Source organism: Ornithorhynchus anatinus, chromosome 6 (genome assembly GCF_004115215.2).
Source record: "Ornithorhynchus anatinus isolate Pmale09 chromosome 6, mOrnAna1.pri.v4, whole genome shotgun sequence".
In the NCBI taxonomy this organism is placed as follows: Eukaryota; Metazoa; Chordata; class Mammalia; order Monotremata; family Ornithorhynchidae; genus Ornithorhynchus; species Ornithorhynchus anatinus.
The window spans coordinates 21,371,208-21,396,823 of NC_041733.1; the positions used below are offsets into that span (position 1 = coordinate 21,371,208).

The following is a 25,616-nucleotide window of genomic DNA, read 5'->3' on the forward strand; positions in this document are numbered from 1 at the left end:
TACCTTAGAATGGTGCTTGGCACAGAGCGCTTAACAAATGTCATCATTATTATTATTATTATGAGTCCTGACGTCACCAATTGTCTGCTGTGTGACCTTGGGCAAGTCACTTAACTTCTCTGTGCCTCAGCTACTTCATTTGAAAAATGGGAATTGAGACTCTGAGCCCCAGGTGGGAGAGTACTGTGTCCAACCTGATTCACTTGTGTCTGCCCCAGCACTTAGAACAGTGCTTGGCCCCTAGTAACCACTTAACAAGTACCATAATTAGCGTTATTATTATTATTTTGATGGGGAGTGGAGGTTAGAAGCAACTGTGAAGAAACAAAAAATAAGAGAAGCATCTGGGGAGAAGAGGTGCTTGGCGGCAGCCTTGGGATTTAGCAGGAAGCGCTATTTTAGGGAATGCCCTGCCCCAGAGCAGAACGCTTCCATCTCAAAGTCTGGGTCCGAAATAGGATCCAGTTTGCAGCTGAGGTGCTGCCCCCGATCCTGCGTTGTGATCAATCGCAGTTTTAACCGTGACCCCTCTGTAGGGCTGGAAGGGAGATTGGGATGTTCAACTGTCAGTTCGGCAGCTCTCTTCTGTCTTTATCCTCAGAATCCCCCCCAGGCCTCATTAGCCAACCGGCTCCTCGAGGGACACCTTTGGCTGTAGGGCGGCTGACAGAAGCCAGCGCAGCCTGGATGTAGCCTTTCCTTGTGTATCCTCGCACGTATATTCACACTCATCAAAATGCCAGACCCCCACACACCACGACACCCAAATCCAGTAGGGCAGAGAGGGGAAGGGGGCCCAGCTAAAAGAGGGGTGTCCTGCAGGTCCCTCTTCCTCTCCTCCTGGCCTCCCCCGGGGTAGAGAGTCCTCCGATTGCAAAGAAAGCTCAGCCTACGAGTATCTTCTTGGATTGGGGGTTGATTTTGTTTTTCAAGGGCTCAGTGGAAAGAGCCCGGGCTTGGGAGTCAGAGGTCAGGGGTTCGAATCCCGGCTCTGCCTCTTGTCAGCTGTGTGATTGTGGGCAAGTCACTTCTCTGGGCGTCAGTCACCTCATCTGTAAAATGGGGATTAAGGCTGGGAGCCTCACGTGGGACAACCTGATGACCCTGTATCTACCCTGTATCTATCATAGTAAGCGCTTAACAAATACCAGCATTATTATTATTATTATTATTATGCGCTTACTATGTGCCAGGCACTGTACTAAGTGCCGGGGTAAATACAAGCTTATCGGGTTGGGCACAATCACTTTCTCACCTAGGGCTCACAGTCGTATACCCCATTTTGCAAATGAGGTGACTGAAGCACAAAGAAATAAAGTGACTCCCCCAAGGTCACAGAGCAGAATCAGAATTAGAACTCAGATTCTTCCGACTCCCAGGACTGTGCTCTATCCACTAGGCCCTGCCGCTTCCCTTGTTCTTGTTTTTAGGATCGGTTCAACCCTCTGTGAATAAATTCATTCATTCGGTAGCATTTATTGAGCGCTTACTATGTGCACAGCACTGCACTAAGCTCTCAGAGTGTACAATTCGGCAACAGATAGAGACCATCCCTGCCCAGGGATGGGCTCACAGTCTAAACGGGGGAGACGGACGGCAAAGCAAAGCAGAACGAAACAAAAACAAGACAACATCATCGAGATAAATAGAATCAAGGGGATGTACACCTCATTAACAGAATAAATAGGGTAATAAATAATATATACAAATGAGCACAGTGCTGAGGGGAGGGGAAGGTGGAAGAGCATACACACACAACACCCCTCCCCCACCAACTTCTCCCTGTACAAAATTGGCTTTTTCCAGGCCTGGCTGTCTTTTGTTAGATCCCAAGTAAGTTGCAGAAGGCAGGATCTAGCTACCCTGCCTCCTCTCCCCTGCCAATGCCCACTAATAAATCAATCAATCATAGTTGATGAGCACTTATCATGTGCGGAACACTATACTAAGCAGCACTTGGGAGAGTACACGTGCCAGACATCGTGTTCAGATTGGAATCACTTTGGGTTCATTCATTCATTCAATAGTATTTATGGAGCGCTTACTATGTGCAGAGCAATGGACTAAGCGCTTGGAATGGACAAATTGGCAACAGATAGAGACAGCCCCTGCCCATTGACGGGCTTACAGTCTAATCGGGGGAGACAGACAAAAACAATAGCAATAAATAGAATCAAGGGGATGTACATCTCATTAGGTTCCGTCCCTCAGTTTACCAAGTGATGAGGAGATCATTCCTTTCTTTCTTAATTCAGTTTCCCCTGTGGGAGACAATTTCTTTTCACTCCTACTTCGAGAGTGGAGTGTAACAAAGCGCTACATTCCGTGGAGAGAGAAAACCACAGTAAAGGGTGCCCTGCCCCTCAGCCCGGAGGACAGAGATCTGGCCTGGCCCAAAGATTTAGGTAGAGTTTAGGGAAGCCTCAGATGATCCCCATGGGGAGAATTCGCGTGGCCTTAATGGGAAGAGCACGGGCCTAGATAGTCCGAGGGCCCGGGTTCTAATCCCGGCTCCGCCACGTCCCTACCGTGTGAGCTTGGGCAAGTCACTTTAATTTCTTCGCGTCTCAGTTCCCTCAAAGGCAAAATGAGGATCCCATAGTTCTTCTCTCTCCTACTTATACTGTGAGTCCCATGTGGGAAATGATTATTTTGTAACTACCCCAGCGCTGAGTAGAGTGCTTGGCAAATAGTAAGTGCTCAAATAACTGTTATTACCTCTTAAAACAGACTCGAACTTGAAGACCATTAGTCAGGCTCAGAGTCGACCTTGAACCAGGTGGGCCCAGGGAGGAGCTGGAATGACTTTCCGGTCCAGACTCACCCTCTCGAGGCTGGGCCCGGGGAAGCAAACTTAGCTTTGCTTCAGTCAATCAACCAGTCGTACGTATTGAGCGTATACGGTGTGCAGAGCGCGATACAACAGAGTCAGCAGAAACGTTCCCTGCCCACAGTGAACTTCCAGTCTAGAGCCTTGTGTAGGGCTGAGCGTACTGGGAGAGGATGAGTGTCAAGTTGTTGATGATAATGAAGTATGCCAAGACGTTTCCGTGGCATTTATCTTCCGCGGTTTTTCTCAGTGTGGGGGCTGAACATCATAGTTATTGATGTTTGGAAATTATTCTGTTGCCCTTAACGGAGTCATGAGGATTAGTGTGGATCTACGTGAAATCTCTTGCCCTGTCCCGCACCCCTTCTCCCCCTAAGCTCCCTGGACTTTTCTTTCTCCTCTCAATTTCTTTTCATCCTCTTTTTCATTCTCTTTTGTTCAGCTTCCTCTTAACCTTTATTTTTTGTTCCCTCTCCCTATTTCCTCCTACTTTATTCCCTCTTTTTACCTTCCTGGTTCTTTCCACACAAGCCTTCCCTCCCTTTTATACTTCTCCCTACATAACCTTCTGCAAGTCTTTGCCCTTGCTTACCCATCAACACCTTTGCTAGATCCTGAAGCTTCATTTTCCAGAGTTTTATTTATCTCCGGTTCCTCCTCGGAACCCCCCTCCATATGATATGCACAGGAATTTGTGGAGGGAACAAGAACTTGTTTCAAAATAATGGCTTGAGTTGGAGGGAAATGTCATTCTTCATTCTTATTCCCTTTGCTGAGAGGAATGTCCCTGGTTAAATCACCATCGTCATATCATCAGTGGTATTTATGGAGCACTTGGGAGAGTGCGATCCCGCAGAGTTGGTAGACGTGTTCCCTGCCCACGGCAAGCTTACGATCTAGAGGCATCCCAAGTCCAAATTCATATTCCCTCCTTCCACCTGGTCTTCTTTGTCCCAACGCTATCTCAGAGGGAATAAGAATGAGAATGATGTGGTTTGAGTGAAGAATGCTGCCTCACTCAACATCTAGGTGAAACAACATTCTTCATGGTTTCCCTGCAAGCCTAAAAAATAAGCGACGTAGAAAAAGGCCAAGAGGAGTTACCCCACCTATTAGCCACCCGGTACTTACCTTAAACAGTGCTCCGGGTGGATTTGTGAGTATGTGATTGCTCAGCTGAACTGGAAGTATAATCATTGTGCCAGTTGTCACAGGCAGCCTTGATTTAGGGGGGTGAAGTGGCGGAACTTCATAATTTCCTCTGCTTGAGGGGAGGTGGGGACCACACATAAGTCAGTCAGTCCATCGTGTTTATGGCGTGCTTACCGTGTGCAGAGCGCTGTACTGAGTGCTTGGGAGAGTGCAACATAATAAACAGACACATTCCCTGCCCACAAGGAGCTTACAGTCTAGAGGGGGAGACAGACATCAATACAGATAAATCGATTACAGATACGTACATAAGCGACCACACATGAGTTGGGGGTGGGACACAAGTCATCATCCCAGCGACCGTCTCCTTGTACTCCCACCCTGGCCACGGCTTTTCTGGTTGCTGTGGCGATGGCTGGCAGGGAGGGGAATTGCCCACGACCGACGGGGGCGGGGACAGGTAGGGGGTTGGCACCAGAAGCACGATGAGGCCGGGCAGAGACCCATGCTGTGAGAATGTGTGAACCACTTCCGTATGAATAGGGATGTGGCATGCTGCCTAGGAATGGAAGTTTCTAGAACAGGCATCGGCAAGGATTTTTTTTTTTTCCCCTTGCTGTACCATTTGCAGAAGGAGGAGAGATGGGGGTGGGAGGCGGCAAGGTGCCTGCAGCTCTGGAGTAGCAGTTATCAGCCGCCCCGCCGCAGCGGCCTCTCCTCCCACGGCTCCCCAGTTCCGACGAGCTGCCGGGACCCGCTGGTTCTGGGGCTTCCGCTCTCGGGTTCGAGACGCCCCTCGCCGGTCCCCTCCAAACCCCCTGCCCCCACAGGGACCTACACCTAGGCCCACCTCGGGAGGTGCTTGGGAATATTTAGAGTCTAATGGGAGAAAAGACTCACAGATGCTCCAAAAAGCCCGATAGCTAGAAATATTATATTTACACAAAAATCCGTTTACAGGCACGCGGGCGGAGATTGTCAGCTCGTCGTGGGCAGGGAATGTGTCTGTTGATTGTTATATTGTACTCTCCCAAGCGCTGAGCGCGGGGCTCTGCACACAGTAAGCGCTCAGTAAGTACGACCGAATGAATGAATGGAACATGTCTCCCAGCTCTGATGTATTACCCTCTCCCAAGTGCTTAGTAGAGTGCTCTGCACACAGTATACGCTCAGTAAATACCATTAACTGATACGATGTTAAGAGCGTCAGTAACCATCTCAAGTAGAGTGATTTCACAAGTCAAATTCACCAAGACTCAATTTACATGTTCCTGTCAAACCACCCCTTGCTAATTAATATGTATTGTTTAACAAGCCATGTTTCAATTAAACTCAGAAGTAGATTAATTTGGAGAAAAGGGCCGAAGAGGGAAATAAAGAGCCTCCTTTTTACCAAATGCTTTAGCGCATCATAATAATAATAATAATAATAATAATAATGTTATTATATTAAGCCCTTATTGTGTGCCAGGCTCAGCTCTGAGAGCTGGGATAGATATAAGTTAATCAAGTCAGACACAATCCCTATCCTGCATGGGGCTCAAAGTCTAAGTGTTAGGAGACGGTGTCTGAAATAGTCAAATCGGCTCTGGGCATAAAGCCACAAAGAATTTGAATGAGTCTCCGGTGAAGGTGAAATTCCCTTATGGGAGCGAGTGCGGCTGAAAGGGCCACTGTGGGACGCCCAGTCTTGGCCAAAGACTATCCTTTGCGGTGCTATTGCGTCTGTTGCCTGATGTGCCTGCTGTTGTTTTCATTTTTATGTCTTCATCTCGTGGACCCTTTCAGAGCTTCCGCTGGTCTGTCTGCCACGGTTATCTTTCTGGGAAGTGCAGAGGTGTAGTATTTTTTGATGCTTGGGTTCTTAATAATAACGAGGTATTCAACACTAATTATGGGCCAAGCACTGTAGTAGATGCAAGATAGTTTGGTCCCACATAGGGCTCACAATCTAAGAGGGAGAACAGGTATCGAATCCCCGTTTTCTAGACGAGGGAAATGAGTCACAGAGAAGTTAAGTGACTTGCCGAAGGTCACGCAAGCAGACAAGTGGAGGAGCCGGGATTAGAACCCAAGTCCGTGCTCTTTCCACTAGGCCATGCTGCTTCTCTCTTGCGGCCTTAAAATGTTTTCTCTGCCCTCCTTTCTTGCGGTTTTCAGCCCACCAGATAACAGGTGTTTGAGTATTCTGTTGTTATCCATTCTCTTCCCCCTTCCCCCTCAGTGGACCTGTACTAAGGTGAGCAGAATGTCAGCGTGCTCCCGGAGGACAGTGAAACTTGGGGAAAAAAAGAGGGGAGGAAAATAATTTTACACTGAAGTGGATTGTTAGGACACAATCTGAATGTTGATTTCTTCAGTGCTCCCGACCTGGCTGAGCTGGATACTTCAGGAGCTAATCTTGATCCCAGCTTGCTTCAATTTTATTAACTCTAGGGAGTTGATTAGAGGAGCAGCGTGGCTCAGTGGAAAGAACCCGGGCTTGGGAGTCAGAGGTCATGGGTTCTAATTCTGGCCCCGGCACTTGTCAGCTCTGTGACTTTGGGCAAGCCACTTCGCTTCTCTGGGCCTCAGTTCCCTCAACTGTAAAATGGGGATTAAGACTGTGAGCCCCATGTTACCTGATTCCCGTGTATCCCCCCCCCCCCCCCAGTGCTTAGAACAGTGCTTGGCCCATAGTAAACACTTAACAAATACCACCAACATTATTATTATTTTTATTCGGGTGTTCCTCCTCAACCCTCAGCTGGAACCCTGCGAGATGGGGCCTGCCCAATACCCAAGCCGCTGAACATTCAGGCTCTCCCAGCGGCGACATTCCCAGGAAGTGCTGGCGGGGAATCAGAGGAAGAAGGCAGGGTGGGGGCTATGGGAAGAGGGAAACAGTAGGAAATGGTGCTTGGAAAAAAGAAAGCTTTCTGTTCCTCTGACGTTCCATTTAAGTGTGATAGTTAAATGCATATCAAAAATCTTTTTTTGATCTTGGAAAAGCTCAAAGCTTCAAAAACCCAACCCCTACGGACTCAGTGATTCAGAAGGAGCAATTTCCTGAAAATTACAACTAGTCCAGTTAGACATTTGACATGCATTTATCCCGTACCTACAGGATAATGCTTGTTTGGGACCTTGGAGAATAGTCCCCTGCCCTCAAAGAGTTAACATTTGAACGATCAATCAATCAGGGGTATTTACGGAGTGCTTACTGTGTGCAGAGCCCTGGATTAATCACTTGGGAGAGGACAATACAGAAGAGTTGGTAGAACTGGTCCCTGAATGAGAGACTAATTTACAATCAATAAGTACACATGTGTTTATACGGAAATGACAAGATTGAATTAATGGAAAGGGAGTGGGTCTCATTGTGCTGGTGGAAGAATGGATTGGGTGGATTTAGATGTGAGGCACCGGAACCGGATCATTAACCAATTCCTTACCCTAAATGGGCTGTCAGGTATAAGATGGTGAGTCAGTGAACGTGGAGATTCTGACTCCTCAATTCAGCTCTAATGGCAGAACTTGATTTTTTTTTTTTTAATTCTTACGGTGTTCGTTGAGAGCTACGTTCCAGGCACCGTTCTGAACACAGAAGATAAAAGGCTTGGACACAGTCCTTGTCCCTCATGGGGCTCACAGTCTTAATCCCCATTTTACAGGTGAGGTGACTGGCACAGAGAGGTTGTGACTTGCCGAAGGTCACATAACAGGCAAGTGGCAGAGCCAAGAACCCAGGTCCTCTGTCTCCCAGACCTGGGCTCTTTCCATTAGGCCACGCTGCTTCTCATGAGCAGCATAACCGCGGCCCCTCCGAGGAGCCAGGCCCTTCGCTGGTCTACCTGCTGCTGCCATCTTGCCACCTACCAGCTCCGTCTCTAAGCCAGATGAGGAGTTGCTCTCCTGTTGTACCGACTGTGTCTACCTAGCAATTCAAGGGCCGCCCCCGGCCCTGGAGTCTAAAGAACCGTCTTTTTCTCCTCCAGTAGAGCCCAGCGCCCGCCTGGCAAGTGTTGGGGAGGAACTCTAGAAGGACAGGGCCAGGGCCAGATTCTCCTTTACTCCCCTTCCTTTAAGCCGAACCTTCCCAAGGGCCCACTGACGAGAGGGAAGAAAACAGGCCTATTTAGGGCACTTGATCTGCGTCTATTAAGGGGACTGTGGCCTGAATGATAGTGAGGAGGGAGGGACGGGCTATTCTGAACGGGTCTGCTGATTCTGTTGTATAGTGATCCACACATAACAAGCGCTCAGTCAATACCATCGATTGACATTCTGACCCACCAATTTCGGTAACAAAAGCACTGTTTTCTCTCCCCCGCTTGTTTCTGCCCTCCCTCTCACATGGCTGAGCCAGGGCCCTGGCACACATTCTCTTACCCTGGGTGTCACTCTGGCAGGGATTGGCCTTGCTCCTGGGTTTTGCTTTCCACCTTTTTTTCAGTTTTGATGGTATTTGCTAAGCGCTTACTAGTGCCAGACACTGTGCTGAGAAGCAGCGTGGCTCAGTGGAAAGAGCCCGGGCTTGGGAGGCAGAGGTCGTGGGTTCGAATCCCAGCTCCGTGTGACTGTGGGCAAGTCACTTCACTTCTCTGGGCCTCAGTTACCTCCTCTGTAAAATGGGGATTAACTGTGCGGTCACTTCACTTCTCTGGGCCTCAGTTACCTCCTCTGTAAAATGGGGATTAACTGTGCGCCTCACGTGGGACAACCTGATGACCCTGTACCTCCCCCAGCGCTTAGAACAGTGCTTGGCACGTAGTAAGCGCTTAACCAATACCAACATTATTATTATGCAAGCTAATCAGGTTGGACACAGTCCTTGTCCCACACGGGGCACGCAGCCGTAATCCCCATTTTAAAGATGAGGTAACTGAGGCACAGAGAGGTTGAGCGACCTGCCCAAGGTCCTGCAGAGCCAGGATTAGAACCCAGGTCCTTCTGACTCCCAATCCCCCGTTCTATCCACCAGGCCGTACTGCTTCTTAATCTGCCAATCCTTTTAGACGGATCGATGCCTGCCGTGGGGTCTTTCTTGCCCGAGCGTCCCGTTCCCGGTAAAGGCCTGGGGAGCGGCTCTTGGGGGAGGGTGGAGATGGTATCCAGGGGCCTGGCAAGGTGGCAGGTTGCCCGGCAAGCGGGTTGCTAGGCACGCAGGGAGCGTGGCAGCAGGAGGCTGGTGCCGGGAAGGTTGCTAGGGAATGATGGGGGGAGACACTGACACTTCACAGCAGAGCTGGGATCCATTTCCACGGCAACAGAAAACGCTCTGTCAAGAGAAGAGCAGGTCTGGGGAGAGGCAAGAGGCTTGGAGGGTTTTTCCAGCCTCCTCGCCCAAGGGAAATAAGGTTCTTCGGGTTGAGGGGAGACTTTGTTCCCTTTTAAGTGTCACAGGTTCCGGTCTGGAGTGTGGCACTCCAGCTCTGGCGGTTACCAAAACTCTCCTAGTCATGGGGAGAGAGAAATATTCTCTCTTGAGCCGCAAACCCTCCCGGAACCCCCGAGCTCCCTTAGAGGTTGCCGGTGCCGCTAGTGTCAGCACCCTGCCGAGAGGAAGAGCTGTTTCACCCCCGGGTTGTCCGTCCAACCGTGGGGTGACCTTTCTTGATCCTGCCACCTTCCACGCTCCGCAGAGGAAAGGGGGTTGGCAGCCAGCGCCTCTCCGGGAGGACAGCAGGTTCTGGAGCGGCTCTCTTCCACCTGATCTACTCTCCCTAGAAGGAAGAGGTGCCAGCCAGAGAGAACGGGGGGTGCGGACCGAAAGGGGACCCTCACCTTTGTGTTCTTCCTGGGCCGGATTTATGATACTCTACCCCTTCTTCGATTAACGAGCGGTTTAAAATGACCTCTCTCATGTGCCACCCTTCAGTTATTACCCCCGTGTCCCAACCTTGGCATTCCACCCCTTAATAAACAAGGTCCCTCACCCTGACTGAGGAGAGCCACCCTCCAATAACAATCTCCTGGCCAAGCAGCCCCTGATTGGAGAAGAGGTGCTCTCTTCGAGCCCATTTTGGGGGCCTCACCCTCCCACATTCCTCAATCTAAATCTTATCCCCCGCCCCCAATCCTCTTCCCCCCCCAGGGAATAGCTCCGGAGCTTTGTTTATGACTGTCATTCACTTTGGGAAATGAGTCTCTCATCTCCCCACCCCCAGCTATTTCTCTCTCTAGGTGCCCTTTTGGTCCAAGATCCTAATGACCCCCGCAGCCCCTTGGGGGGGCTGTTTTTCTGGGTGTGTAGGCCCCGGTATCTCTTTAGAAGGGGTGACCTCTAAGCCTTTTAGCTCTATGGTCGACATTACCAAAATAAATCTCTCTTTTTTTTCTTCTTCTCCCTTCCCTTGTTTTAATTAGTAGCTCTCCGCATGAGTCACACTGCAGCTGGGGAGAGAGGGTAATCAGCAAAGAACAATAACCAAACTCCTGCCCTGAAATGAACACATATGTGCGTGCATGTGGGGATGTGGGTCGGAGTAGGGATGTATGTATGGAGGTACGTGTCACAGTGTGTGTATGCGTGCGTCGGGGCACGGGAGTGCGGACGGGATTCTCTGTAGACGAAGAAAGACCATATAATTTTAGCAAGGGCTCCCGAACCCAGGATCTGAAAGAACTTGGCAGAGCTGAAATGAAGTCAGATTGCAAGCAAGCAAGCAAGCAAGAATTTGTATAAAAATTTCAATATAACCCGGAGCGCCAGTTCTGGAGTTCATTAGTGTACCGGCGCTCATTTACATTAGATTGGCTCGTCATTAGACTGTTAGGGTTGGTGAACTTTTGACAAGCTGAGGAGAGGTGGATCCAGTGAGAGACAGTGTAGAGAGGCATGGAAGAAACATTCGTGTGTTTTGAACGTATGCGGAATGCTACGTGCCAGCCGCAAGAAGCAGCGTGGCCTAGTGGAAGGAACACCACGGGCTTGAGGGTCAGAGGGCCTGGGTTCTGATCCCGGCTCCGCCTCTTGTCTGCTGCGTGACCTGGGGCAAGTCACTTCACTGCTCCGTGCCTCAGTTCCCTCTTCAGTAAAATGGGGATTAAGACCGGGAACCCTATGAGGGGACCGGATCCAACCCAATGATCTTGTGTCTACCCCAGCGCTTCAGTAGAGTGCCTGGCACGTAGCGCTCGACAAAAAACATGTTTTTTTTTTTTAAAAAAAGGCACAATACACAAGTGAGACATATGGACATCCTCCATGCAAATCTCGAATGCAGCAAGCAGAATGTCCATGTTCAGTTTTTCCCGCCCACCTTGAGGCACTTGTCACACCCTCAAGGAGGTAGACAAACACCCCCCACCCAGTAAAGGACCCGGGGATGTGGGTGTAGGAGGGAGGGGCACTCCCAGCCGAGAAGGCGCGAGTATCACCCTTTCCCACTACCACTGCCCAGCTGTTCATTCCAGAGGCAACCAGAAAGAAAAGGCGGAGGGGGGGAATGTGACATGAGGAAGAAGGGGAGCAAGATGGTGCGAACCAATCCCGGGAGCATTCTCCCCCCACCCCCAGCTCGTATCCTTCTGACTTTACTGCTCTCATGATGGCAGGGAGGGGGAACCGTCTCTCTCTGTTACCGATTTGTACATTCCAAGCGCTTAGTACAGTGCTCTGCACATAGTAAGTGCTCAATAAATACCATTGAATGAATGAATGAAGAAGGGGCTGGCCCAGACCTAAGCCTGCTTTTTTTTTTGCCTGCTCCCTGCTTTGAGTTCATGTGTCTGTGATTGAATCCTCGGAGATCTGGAAGCCTCTGGGGTGGGGTTGGTCAGAGACGGAGGTTTTCAAGTGATGGAATGGAGTCAGCCCAACCCCAGAAAGTGTTGGGGTGGAGTCCAACCTAGATACCTGTGTTGTTCTGCCAGTCCACAGTTCCCCCTCCATCTTCAAGGCCTTTTGGAAATCACATTCATTCATTCATTCATTCAATAGTATTTATTGAGCGCTTACTATGTGCAGAGCACTGTACTAAGCGCTTGGAATGAACAAGTCGGCAACAGATAGAGACAGTCCCTGCCGTTTGACGGGCTTACGGTCTAATCGGGGAAGACGGACAGCCGAGAACGATGGCAATAAATAGAGTCTAGGGGAAGAACATCTCGTAAAAACAGTGGCGACTAAATAGAATTGAGGCGATGTACATTTCATTAACAAAATAAATAAGGTAATGAAAATATATACGGTTGAGCAGACGAGTACAGAGCTGAGGGGATGGGAAGGGAGAGGGGGAGGAGCAGAGGGAAATGGGGGGAAAAGAGGGTTAAGCTGCGGAGAGGTGAAGGGGGGGTGGTAGAGGGAGTAGAGGGAGAAGAGGATCTCCTCCAAGACGCCTTCCCTGACAAATTTCCTTCTTTTTTCTTCTTTGGTATTTGTTAAGCGCTTACAGTGTGCCAGGCACTGTAGACACCAGGGTAGATACAAATTAACCAGGTCGGACAGAGTCCCTGTCCTACGTGAAGCTCACGGTCTTAATCCCCATTTTACAGAAGCGGTAACTGAGACATAGAGAAGCTGCCCCAAGATCACACAGCAGATAAGTGGCAGAGCCGGGATTAGAACCCAGATCCTTCTGACACCTAGGCCCATAGTCCATCCTCTAGGCCATGCTGCTTCTCCCCAGGTCAGATCCGTCTCAATCATCCGGCTCAGAACTTCCACGTCAACTCTGCACTTGGGCACTCCCGCCCAGCCGAAGCTCGTCTGTGCCTGTTGATTTACATCTGCTACTATTTAAGCACTTACTCATCTATAGATCCGTATTCCTTCCTCTTCCACGATCTGTAAAATATTGTGGGTCCATCTCTTCTGCAGGCTTGGAAGCTTGTCGAGGGTAGAACTCAGGTCTTCTCCCTCTCCTGTACTCTCCCGAGTGCTTAATACAGTGCTGTGCACATAGGTGCGCAAATACTAATAGGTGATTGATTGAGATCCCTAGGCTTTCACACGCCTCAGCCGATCATAACAATAACTGGTGCGCATTAAGTGCTATGTGCCAAGCATTGTAATAATAATAATCATGTTGGAGAAGCAGCGTGGCTCAGCGGAAAGAGCACGGGCTTTGGAGTCAGGGCTCATGAGTTCGAATCCCAGCTCTGCCACTTGTCGGCTGTGTGACTGTGGGCGAGTCACTTAACTTCTCTGTGCCTCAATTCCCTCATCTGTAAAATGGGGATTAAGACTGTGAGCCCCACGTGGGACCACCTGATTCCCCTATGTCTAACCCAGCGCTTAGAACAGTGCTCGGCACATAGTAAGCGCTTAACAAATACCAACATTATTATTTGGTAAGCGTTTACTATGTCCCAAGCACTGTTCTAAGCGCTGGGATAGATACAGGGTAATCAGGTTGTCCCACGTAGGGCTCATAGTCTTCATCCCCATTTTCCAGATGAGGTCACTGAGGCACAGAGAAGTTAAGTGACTTGCCCAAGGTCACACAGCTGACAGGTGGCGGAGCCGGCATTAGAACCCGTGACCTCTGCCTCCCACGTCCGGGCTCTTTCCACTGAGCCACGCGGTAAATACAAGAGAATCAGGTCCCAAATGGGGTTCACAGTCTAAGTAGGAGGGAGAAGGGGTATTTAGCCCTCATTTTGCAGATGAGGGAACTGAGACACAGAGAAGTTAAGTGACTTGCCAAAGGTCACACAGCAGCCTCTGACTCCCAGGTCCGTGCTCTTTCCATTAGGCTTCATTGCTTCTCTCGGTCATTATTACTTCTCATCGATTATCGGAGAAAAAGGCAGCTGAGGAGGAAAAGTGCCATAAAACCTTCAATACGATAAAGAGAGAAGATCTGATTTCTACTCTCAACAAGCTTCCAGTGATTCGGGAGAGAGAGATGCAAAATATTTTACGGGTTGCGGGAGAGGAAGGGGTATGGATGCATAGATGAGTAAGCGCTCAAGTAGTAGCAAGATGAAAATCAATATGCACAGAAGAGCCATGGCTGGGTGTGAATGCCTGAGTGCGGAGTTGACGCGGAAGCTCTGAGCCGGGTATTTCTGAGGTTCAGTCACTGAGCTCAGAAAGCTGAGACCCCATCATCAGCTCCCTCATGCTATTCCAGGCCCCTCCATCGCCCAACTCGGAAGCCCCTTGTGGGCAGGGATCGCGTCTTCCAACTCCGTCGGCTACTCAGCCAGGCTCAGTGGAAAGAGCCCGGGCTTGGGAGTCGGAGGTCAGGGGTTCGAATCCCGGCTCTGCCACTTGTCAGCTGTGGGACTCTGGGCGAGTCACTTCACTTCTCTGGGCCTCAGTTCCCTCAACTGGAAAATGGGGATTAAGACTGTGAGCCTCACGTGGGACCACCTGATCGCCCTGTATCTCCCCCAGTGCTTAGAACAGTGCTCTGCACATAGTAAACGCCTAACAAATACCCATATTATTATTATTACTCTCCCAAGTGCTTAGTACGGTGTTCTGCACACAGTAAGCACTCAATAAATCCCACTGACGGGGATTGACGGAGAGCACTTCTCCAGCCTAGTCTTTGCCCTTGGCTTTTCCCATCTCTCAGGATTTCATTGCCAACGGAGCCCTCTAGTGACTGGATCCCTTCCCCAGCTATCTCCTCTTCCCTGCCAGCTGGGCCTCCATTAATCCATCAGTGGTAATAATAATACTAATAATAATGTTGGTATTTGTTAAGTGCTTACTATGTGCAGAGCACTGTTCTAAGCACTGGGGGAGATACAGGGTGATCAGGTTGTCTCCCGTGGGGCTCACAGTTTTCATCCCCATTTTACAGATGAGGGAACTGAGGCCCAGAGAAGTGAAGTGACTTGCCCACAGTCACACAGCTGACAAGTGGCGGAGCTGGGATTCAAACTCATGACCTCCGACTCCCAATAATAATAATAATGTTGGTATTTGTTAAGCGCTTACTATGTGCCGAGCACTGTTCTAAGCGCTGGGGTAGCTACAGGGTAATCAGGTTGTCCCACGTGAGGCTCACAGTTGATCCCCATTTTCCAGATGGGGTAACTGAGGCACAGAGAAGTAAAGTGACTTGCCCACAGTCACACAGCTGACAAGTGGCGGAGCCGGGATTCGAACCCATGACGTCTGACTCCCAAACCCGGGCTCTTTCCACTGAGCCACGCCGCTTCTATTCCGTTGAGCACTCCTAATGTGCAGAGCGTTGTGCTAAACCCTCGGACAGTCCACGGTGTCCTCTAGTGACTGGATCCATTCCCCCGCTATCTCCTATTCCCTGCCAGCCTGGGCCTCCATTAATCCATCAGTGGTAATAATAATACTAATAATAATAATGTTGGTATTTGTTAAGCGCTTACTATGTGCAGAGCACTGTTCTAAGCGCTGGGGTGGACACAGAGGAATCAGGTTGTCCCACGTGGGGCTCACAGTCTTAATCCCCATTTTACAGATGAGGTCACTGAGGCACAGAGAAGTGAAGTGACTTGCCCACAGTCACACAGCTGACAAGTGGCAGAGCTGGGATTTGAACTCATGACCTATGACTCCAAAGCCCGTGCTCTTTCCACTGAGCCACTCTGCTTCTCCAACTAATAATAATGTTGGTATTTGTTAAGTGCTTACTATGTGCAGAACACTGTTCTAAGCACTGGGGGAGATACAGGGTGATCAGGTTGTCTCACGTGGAGCTCACAGTTTTCATCCCCATTTTACAGATGAGGGAACTGAGGCCCAGAGAAGTGAAGTGACTTGCCCACAGTCACACAGCTGACAAGTGGCGGAGCTGGCATTCGAACCCATGACCTCCGACTTCCAAGCCCGGGCTCTTTCCACTGAGCCACGCCGCTTCTATTCCGTTGAGCACTCCTAATGTGCAGAGCGTTGTGCTAAGCCCTCGGACGATCCACGGTGCCCTTTAGTGACTGAATCCATTCCCCGGCTATCGCCTATTCCCTGCCAGCCGGGGCTCCATTAATCCATCAGTGGGATTCCGTTGAGCACTCCTATCGTGCAGAGCATTGTGCTAAGCCCTCGGCGAATCCAATACACCCGAATCGATAGACACAATCTGTCAGTAAAGAGAGTGCAATCTAGAGGAGGCGCGTACAGTCTAGAGGATGGGGGCCTGCTATCTCGGAGCCCCGGGGGCCCTTCCTCTGTCTAAGGATTGGTAGGAGTGAGAAGCAGGGTGTCCTGATGGATGCACCCCTGGGCCTGGGAGTCGCAAGGATCTGGGTTCTAATTCCACTCTTCCACCTGCCTGCTGTGTGACTTTGGTCTAGTCACTTGACTTCTCTGTCGCCTCATCTGTCCGATGCGGGGAGAAGACTGTGAACCCCATGTCTGCCATGGTCTGTGTCCAAATAGATTAGCTTGTCTCTACCCCCAGCGCTTAGTATAGTGCCTGGCACATAGGAAGCGCTTAACCAATACCATTAAAAAATGTCATTATTACAGTATTGTTCTTGTGAGGCAGAAAGGAAAACCAATTTACCATACTACATTGAGGGCGGAGTTTTGAAATTCACGTTGGCCCGCAGCTCTTGTTCATTCATTCATTCAGTCGTATTGACTGAGCGCTTACTCTGTGCGGAGCACCGTACTAAGCACTGGGAAAGTGCAATTCACGAATAAAGGGAGACGATCCCTTCCCACACCGGGCTTACGGTCTAGAAGGGGGGGCGACAGACGGGTGGGTTGTCTGGGAGCGTACCCCAGCTGGGCAGCATCTCTCTCCTTCCCACCCTACCATCTTGCTTCTCAGGAAACTTCTTCCCTCCAACCTCTTGGAGTTGGGTCTGCCTGGGGCTAGAAGACTAGATACTAGGGTTCATTTCTTATTTTGGGAAGGAGGGAGTTCTAGTGAGGAGCGGAGTGGCCAGATGAAAACAACAAGGGCTTGGGAGCCAACGGTTCTAATTATGGTTTTGCCACTTGCCCGCCGTGTGACCTTGTGCCAGTCACTTAACTTCTCTGTGCCTCAGTTACCTCATCCGGAAAATGGGGCTTAAGACGGTGAGCCCCATGTGGGACAGGGACCGTATCCAACCGGACTGCGTGGTTTCCACCTCAGCAGTCAGTGCCGTGCCTGACACGCAGTAAACGCATAACAAATACCGTTTAAAAATAACAATTATGATCAATTATTCATCGATCAGTATAGCATTTATCGAGCATCTGCTGTGTGCGGGGCACTGTACTACGTGCTCCGGAAAGAACCGAAGAGTTAGAAGATACGATCCCTGCCTTGGAGGTGCTTTTCAGTGTAGCGGGGGGTGACAGGCATTCAAATAAATTACAGACGAGGGAGTGACCGTGAATATAAGAGACGGTAAACTCCTCCTCTAGACTGTAAGCTCCCTGTGGGCAGGGAGCCCGTCTCCCAACTTGGTTGGATTTTACTCTCCCAAATGCTCACTGAAGTGCTCTGCACAGAGTGAGCGCTCCGTAAATGGGATCCATCGATATGTACGTAAGTGTGCTGTAGGGATTGTGGTCATTTGAGGGCTTAGGGGGAGCTGGAAGGGCTCCAGGGACAACCACCTGCAATAAAGGGGTTTCTGTCGGTATCTGGGTCAGCACCGTACCACTCTGGGGTCCTGCCAGATGGTTGGAGGGGGCCAGGAAGGTGTCGGTTCAGCTTGGTGGTGAAGGAGAAGGCCCGGGAAAAAGGATCTGGGACATTGGCTGGTGTGGAGAGCAGAGGAGGAGGGATGTTTGCATCTTGGGACAGAGAGATCTGGCGATTCGTAGTCTAATTCATAGCTGAACCACGTCCCTGGGGGATTTTATTCCCCCTGTAGGCGGTAAGCTATTTGTGGGCGGGGAATTAGTCTTCCGACTCCTTGGTATTGTATCCATTCATTCATTCAGTAGTATTTATTGAGCGCTTACTCTGTGCAGAGATCTGTACTAAGCGCTTGGAATTTGGCAACAGATAGAGACCATCCCTGCCCAATAACGGGCTCACCATCTAAGTGAGGGAGACAGACAAAGCAAAGCAAAACAGAACAAGATAAATGGAATCAAGGAGATATACACCTCCTTAACAAAATAAATAGGGTAGTAAATCATATATACAATTGAGTACAGTACTGGGGGAGGGGAAGGGGGAAAAGCGGGGGGGGGGGGAGGGAAGGGGGAGCAGCGGGAAAGGGGGGCTCAGTCTGGGAAGTTCTCCTGGAGGAGGTGAGCTCTCAGTAGGCCCCTAATAAGTACTTAATAAATAGCCCCAATTGATTGATGGATTGATGTGCAGTCCACCCCAGTCAAAATCCAAATGTCTCGCGGACGCACGGGAAGTGAGCCCAGACGTGCAGGACTCCGCCAGCAGCGGCCTGGTTCCCAACCCCACCCCGTCCTCCCTGGGGGCGGATGGTGAGTGCCCTCGGCCCTGCCCCAACTCATAGTTCCATCACCTACCACAGGGTCATTTGGGAAAAAAGCACCGCAGTTGATGCACCTGACAGAAGGGGAATTCGGTTATCAGGCTTGGAGACGGTGCCGGGGGGAGAGGGGGCCCGCGTCCGTGAGGGGTTCCTCGGGCTTCCCGTTCCGGAACAGTGGGTCCGACCTTCCTGGGAAGGAAGCGAGCCGGCTGTGCGGAGAGGCAGGAAGCCCGCGGGGCCTTGGCAGTGCCCATCGGCTCCCCGCCGGTGGCCCGTCAGCTCTCGTTTCTTTCAGGTCACTGGGTTCTCTGCCCCTTCCTGCCCACTCCAAGCGCTTGCCGAGAGGCTGCCCCAGACTTCAGCCGAAAGGGAACTAGGCCCCGGATGCCTTGGCGTTGGGATCCCAGGGTTCCGTTCCCGGATTTAAAAGCAGTAGGGCTGGGTGACCCGGGACAGCCTTCCTCAGAGGGCCATTTGCCAAGCCATTTGGCAACCTGCTTGCCCTCCTCACACCCCTCTCTCGTTCACCCCTCCCCCAGAGGCCCGCCCGGATCAGCCCAGATCCCAGTCCTCCGAGCGGGGCCCCGGGAACTCGCCGGCTTTTCATCCGGGCGTACTTATCGAGCACTTACTACGTGCAGAACTTGGGGGAGTAAAACACAACGCTGAGCAGACACGTTCCCTGCCCACGACGATAAACAAATCCTCCTCAAACTGGGCCGGTCCAGCCCAACTCTTCTCTAGACGGGAGGCCCCGAGCAGTGGGAATAATAATAATAATAATAATAATAACGATAGTATTTGTTAAGCACTTACACTGTGTCGAGTACCTTTCTAAGCGCTGGGGCGCTTGCGGGGCTAATCAGGTTGGACACAGTTCACGTCCCACCTGGGGCTCCCGCTCTTTAATCCCATTTTACAGATGAGGTCACCTGTTAAGGTTAAGTGACCTGCCCTAGGTCACACAGCAGACGAGGGGCGGAGCCGGGATTAGAACCCAGGTCCTTCTGCTTCCCGGGCCCAGGCTCTATCCCCCGGGCCGTGGTCCCTTTCATCCCGTGTCTTCCCTCCATCCTCAGGGTTGCCAACCCTTCTTTCCGTCGGCCCTTCTCTGAGCCTCTCAGCTGGGAGGGAAGAAGCAGTTTCCAGTTTCGGGCTGGCCGGGAGCCCAGCCCTACCCCGCCCTCCCCCAGTTCCTCCTCTCAGGCTGAGGGTGTTGTGAAAGAGAGAGAGAAAAAGAAAGAAAGAAAGAAAGAGGGGCGGGTGGAGAGAGAGAGAGACATAGAAAGGTGTGAACTCTTCCAGGGGGCGCCCACCCACTGGAACAGATTCAGACCCCCATGGAGACCCCCCCAACGACCTGGTAAGTCTAAAATCACAGACCCCGCTCGCTTCTCGGGGCCTCCGGCCGGCCGCTCAGCTGCTGACTCGGCAGTCTCCCCCCGGCTTCCTGGTTTGTGTCTCAGGGAGGCCCCGGCTGTAAAGGGGAAATTGCAGTGGGTAGGAGAGGCCGGGCCCACGGGTCGGCAGCTGACAGTTGTCCCCTGAGCGGTCGGAGGGAAGCCGGAACAAGAACCCTTTCGCTCGGGACCCGAAAAACCTGATCGCCGCCTGTCCCTCTCCAGCCTTCCCTGTCCGAGTTAGTCCTGCCGGTCCGCCTGCCTACCTGGGTCGTCCTGCCTACCGGGAAAGGGAGAGGACCTCACTCCTCCGACGGGAAGCTGGACGGGGAGGAATCGTGCTTTAAAGAATAGGTATTGTGGAGTTCCGTCTTCTTCGTAGGACCATTGCGTCGGTTTAAGCTCTTGGGAATTCAGTGCGGCCCCGAAGTCCCGGAGCTCCTCTTCTGGCTCTGACTCGGTGTTCCCCTGCCGCCAGCTCTGTCCTGCTCCGCCGTCTGTGTCGCTAGAACCGTGGTATTCAGATTAACCGTGGTACTTTTAAGGGCCTACCTTACGCCAAGCACTGAGCGCTGATGTAGATACCAAGTTACTCAGGTCCCCCGAGGGCCTCACAGTCCGAGTAGGAGGGAGCCCCGTCGTCGAATCCCCGTTTTGCCGATGAGGGAACTGAGGCACAGAAGTGACTTGCCCAAGGTCACCCAGCAGTAGGGGGCTGGGATTAGAACCCGGGTCCTTTGACTCCCGGGCCCGTGCCCGTTCCTCTAGGCCACGCCGTTATGCCACCGTCACGTTCGACTGCCCCGCTTGGGTTACGGGGTTCCGGGGCAGCGGAGGAACTGTTGGAGGGACACCTCGGGGGCTAGTGTGTCCCGTTAGCATTAGGGGAAGGGGCAGTTGGCTAAGAGAAAATGAAGGAGACTTGGCGGGTCTGGCCTGTGTCCTCTTGGCGGCATTCTGGTGCTTGGGGGACCAGCTAAGCACGACTCCCTCCATTTTCGTGTCGTTCTGAGCCAGCAGAGGCCACCTGTTGGGAGCTGGATAGCGTGAGTCCCGACAGTGGGGCCCTTAGGTTTCCGTGAAACCTCCGGTTCTTCGTTTCGTCACGTGGGGGGGGGGAGGACAACCTGGCCATCGATGGGGACGAGGATGGGCATGCGGGGCTCTGAGCTTCGCGGCGCAGAGGCTGGGCAGAGGCGCGCCGGGCGACCTATAGGCATGCCGGCTTGGGCACCGACTACCGTAGCCTCGGTTGGATATCGGAGTGATCGGGGAGGGATTTGGACGTCTCCTGAGGGAGGGCCTCCGTGCCAACCACGTGATCTGGGGGACGGGTCCTAGCTCTTTGTCCCCGTGTTAGGGTTGATGAGGATGGCGGTTGAGATGGTTGTCGGTGGGCTCTTCCTGGGACTTCCCTGCACCTTGCCTGATGGTCAGTTCCAGGCAGGACCGTGGCCTTCTCTCGCCCTTCTCTCCTTGGAGCACCGCCTTCTCCCTTCCATCTGCCCGCCTTCTCCCTCCCCGCCGCCTCCCCTCGTAGCCTCGTGGACTTTAGTCACCGGAGTCACGCACTTAGGGGAGGGGAGAAGGAGAGGAGTATTGGAGATTTCAGCTCTTGCCCTCCCCTTTCTAGAGAGAGCGCCCCAGGGCCCGGCCCAGAACCCCGAAATATCTCCGCCGAGCCCCAGGGGCTGCGGTTCTAATCGCCGAAAGCCTCCCACTCGGTTCCATCCTCCCTGCCTGACTCTCATCCCCTCCACCCCTGTACCGGGGCTTCTGATACCTCTCTTTTCCTTTCTCCTTGCCTCCTCTCTCCCTTTTCCTCCATCTGTGTCTGCCCCGCTCCTCACCTTCACTGTGTCAGAGCTGTGTGGGCACCTGTGTGTCTCTCTTTTGGGGGGGCCGGGGGGAAGAGTGGCTGGAGGTAGTATTCGCCCCCACGCCCATTTCTTTCAGCCCCGTATCCCGCTGTGGCACTCCAGGCCGAGAGGGGCCCCCTCGCCCTTTCCCCCACCTCCCCGTTCCCCCCTCCTGCCTTGCATGCCGTAGTCGTGTCCCAGCTTCTCCCCCTGGGCGTTTCCCCACCCCCTTCAGACCCTCCTTCCTGGGGTGGGACTGTGCTGTGTGTGAAGGTGTGTCAGATGCCTGTGTCCCTCTGTTGTTGCTGCTGCTGCTGTTGTTATGTGTTTTGTTTGTGGTTTCAGTGCTGTCCTCTTTTTCTTGACTTTGTGTTTTTTTTCTTTTTTTTCTCCACTCCTTTCTCCCTCTCCTCTGCCCTCCCATCCTTCTCTGCTTCTCTCTCTTCTCACCTCTGATTTCTCCCTCCCCCTCCCCCTGTTCTGCCCCTCTTCTCTCCCTCTTCTAATCTTGCTTTTCTCACCTTGTCCCTCCATTTCTCTGTCTCTCTCTGTCTCTCTTTCCTCTGTCTCCCTCTCTCTGTTTCCCTCTCTCTGCCTCTCTCTCTCTCTCTCTGTCTGCCCTTGCAGGTCCACAACGTCTCACACACTCCACCAGTATTGCTGCCCTGCTCAGTCGCTCCTCTCCATGCAGCTAGCCCCCCCAGCCAGGCACGCTGAGTGCAGGTAAGAGCTAGCCCCTTCCCACCACTCCCACCCAAAAATGCAGTACCTCCTCAGCCCGGCCCATCGTTTCTCCCCTAAACCTTTACCTCTCTTCCCCGCGATCCTTCCACTCTTCTGCTCGCGTGACTGCGGACTCGTCCTTACCTCCGGCTTGGGTGAGGCTGAGGGGGGACGGAGAGGTAGGGGGGAGAGCGAGTCTTAGGCTCTGGAAGTGCAGGGAGGTGATGGGTTAATGGCTGGGTTTGGAGGCTGGGGGACAGAATGCAATTGTTTTGACTCTCAGGGACAGTGGAACAAGAAACAGGGAGAAAGGTCATCTGGGTTCTGTTCTCTTCAAGCGAGACCTAGAGGGTGGAAGAGGAAGGGCCGAGAAATCGCGGCTCCTGGTGTCAGAACCCAGGTGGACTGAGGTCGCCAGGAGTCGCCGTCGAACAGTGGTACTTACCGAGCGTTTACTGTGTGCGGCGCACTGTGCTAAGTGATCGGGAGGCTAACAGTTGGTAGACGTGTTCCCTGTCCACAAGTAGCGTACGGTCTCAAGAGCACCTAGCAGCCTGTTTCCTGGCTTTGCTTCTGAGAAAGGAGCAGAGGGTTTATTTTTTTTGGTCTTGGAGGGAAATATAGGCCGATAAGAGTGAGTATGCCGAAGAGTCAAAGCTTGGAGGAGGCAGTGGTTTTGTGTGTGTGTGTGTGTGTGTGTGTGTATGAAGACACAGTTCAAAGTGATGCATAATGAGACTGAGGGTTTATTTGCACTTGCGTGGGACGGATATATATATATATGGGATAGAAGCAGCCGTGGCCTAGTGGAAAGAGTACGGCCTTGGGAGTCAGAGGACCTGGGTCCTAAACCCGGCTCCGCCGCTCGTCTGCCGCGTAACCCGGGGCAGGTCACTTAATTTCTCGGTGCCTCAGTCCCCACATCTGCGAAATGGGGATTCAGACTGTGAGCCCCACTTGGGATCCGGGACTGTGACCACGTTGATCAGCTCGTTTCTACCCCGGGTGCACAGTACAGTGCCTGGCACATAGTAAGTGCTTAACAAATACCGTTAAAAAATAAGCCGGGACGTATGTAGCACCCACTGCTGTTCAAGAGTTGGAGTGTGAATGACATGGGTGAACGTCTAGGCCTGTGGTAGACTGGGGAGCCTGAGCAGGGAAGAATTGCCAGGGCGAAATGAAGGAACCCCCGGGGAAGAAGCATCCCCATTGACAGGAAATACGTCTATGGGAATTTCGATTGTACGAATTTCTGTGGCAAGGGAAGGATCTGAATGTGTCCACGAAAGTCAGGGTAAGCGAGAAGTAAGTCTGTGTATGGAAAAGGGGCAGGAATGGAATAGATGGAAAGGAGATATACACTTATGAGGTAGACAGGTGGGTGCGAGGTACAGAAGCGTGCGGGAGAAAGAAGGACTGCAAAAATGTGTGAGACACGGGTGCACAAATGGCAGAGGAAAAGTCAGAAATGTGTTAGGGGATGTGGGTTAATTTCTCACATGAGACTGGGTTAATGGGACTATTTTGAGTGTTAGTGTTCTGTTCTATGAAAGAAGCGTGGGGAAGAGAAGCAGTGTTGCCTAGTGGAAAGAGCGCGGGCCCGGGAGTCAGAAGGACCCGGGCTCTGATTCCAAATACACCGCTTGTCGTCAGTGGGACCTTGGACAAGTCACTTCTCTGTGCCTCGGTCACCTCCTCTGAAAAATGGGGATTAAGACGGTGAGCCCCATGTGGGGCGTGGACTGTGTCCGGCCTGATCAGCTTGGCTCTACCTCAGTGCTTAGTGAAGTGCTTGGTACGTAGTAAGTGCTTAACAAGTACCATTAAAAAAAGAGAAAACTGAGTGGGTGGAGAATCAGGTGATCACGGGACTTTAAGGAGGAGAAGATGTAATAGAAGAGTGTGGGGTGTGTGCGCGTGAACACACACGTTCACATGTATGTGCAGGGCCACGCCAAGGGTGAGAAATGAGTCCGTTTGTACAGTCTAGACGTTCGTGCTTAGTACAGTGCTCTGCACCTAGTAAGCGCTCAGTAAATACTATCGAATGAACGGTCTGGAAGAGGAGAGGAAATTCAGGGGAGTGGACAGGAAGACGGAGGAGTTGGGGATAGGGTACGTGTGAATATATGTGTGTGTGAGAGAGACCGTCACCATGACGTCCCTCTACCTGGATCTGTCTTCTCTCTCCTCCTCCTCTGAAGCGCTCAACCTTTCCCCCCTCGCTCATCCCATAGGCCTTTCCTCTGGGTGGGAACCGGCTGTGAGGAGATACTGCATTTTTGGTTGCCACAGCCCGTGGGGTTCCATAAGATCATCTCACCAACGGGGCCATATGCGCTCCTCCTTCCCGACCCAAGACCGAGACCTCCTGGCCCCCTCCCCAGCAGGGTCACTCCTCAGGGAGGTCAGACTTTGGCTCCAAAGGTGACTGTAAACCTCAGCTCAGGGGGCGCCTAGCCCCCTCACGTCGTCTCGCCTCCGGCCAGTTAGCGGAGGCTTGAAGCACTGGTATCGCAGGTGGCGCCTAGGGGAGAGTGTGGCTGGCTGTTCGGCAGGAACCCCGGTGCCCATTTTCCCAGTCCCCTGGCAGCAGAAAGCCCGCAGCAGGAACCAGGCGGGGGTGGTAGGAGGCTTGGACTTGAGGCAGAGGGAGCTTCCTCAGAAGAGACTTCTACTCTCTGTCCTGACGAGGCGGGAAGCGGGACAGCTCTCCAGGAGCGTTCTGATAACGTACGCAGCGGAATGACTCTGATGCTGCCTGATTCACCAAACAGACCGCCAGCTCCTCCCCGGGAATATTCCAAGGCAGACTGGCCCTCAGTTGTTTGGAGGCATCCGTCGAAAGAGAGGGTCCTGAGGGGGAGGCCTTTCCGGGCCCCCAGACCTTCAAGAGGGACAGAGACTCTGCAAGAAAGTGGGGCTGTGCCGGGAACAGCGGCCCTGGCGAGAAAGACGGGATCCAGGGAGGGCTCCGGCGGTCTTGAAACCGCGGACGACGTCTTTCCCCTCCGCCCGCCTCTCTTCGGGGCCAAGGTGGTGTGAGCCCAACACCGTCAGCGGGCCCCGCAAACGATGAGGAGGGAATGGGACCGACAAGCCCAGGAACCACTGCGGGTCGCAGACCTGACCGAGAAGGCCTCGGGGCCCCGAGGATACGGAAACCTGCTCGCTCTCTGATAATGACGTAGGCAGCGGAATCGTGCTCTCCCTCTTTAACGATGTTGGAAGCGGAATCCGACTCCTTCCTCTTTAACGATGTTGGAAGCGGGATCGGACTCCTCCTCCTCCTTCAGTGATGTCGGAAGAAGAATCTAAGTCCTTCCTCTT

The 25,616-nt window shown here is 52.3% G+C and overlaps 1 protein-coding gene across 6 annotated transcripts in view; it reads left to right on the top strand.

Moving 5' to 3' along the window:
• The window catches only part of IQSEC2 (IQ motif and Sec7 domain ArfGEF 2), a 105,877-nt gene that overhangs the window by 38,987 nt on the left and 41,274 nt on the right, over positions 1 to 25,616 (top strand). The window contains exon 3 of one of the 6 annotated variants that reach the window (XM_039912335.1): positions 22,188 to 22,283. The exons of 4 other annotated variants lie outside the window; for them this stretch is intronic. In XM_039912335.1, coding sequence (XP_039768269.1) covers positions 22,188 to 22,283 — 96 coding nt within the window. Of the gene's footprint in view, positions 1 to 19,542; positions 19,665 to 22,187; positions 22,284 to 25,616 lie in introns of those variants that run through there. One more of the 6 variants, XM_029067008.2, reaches the window with a different exon arrangement.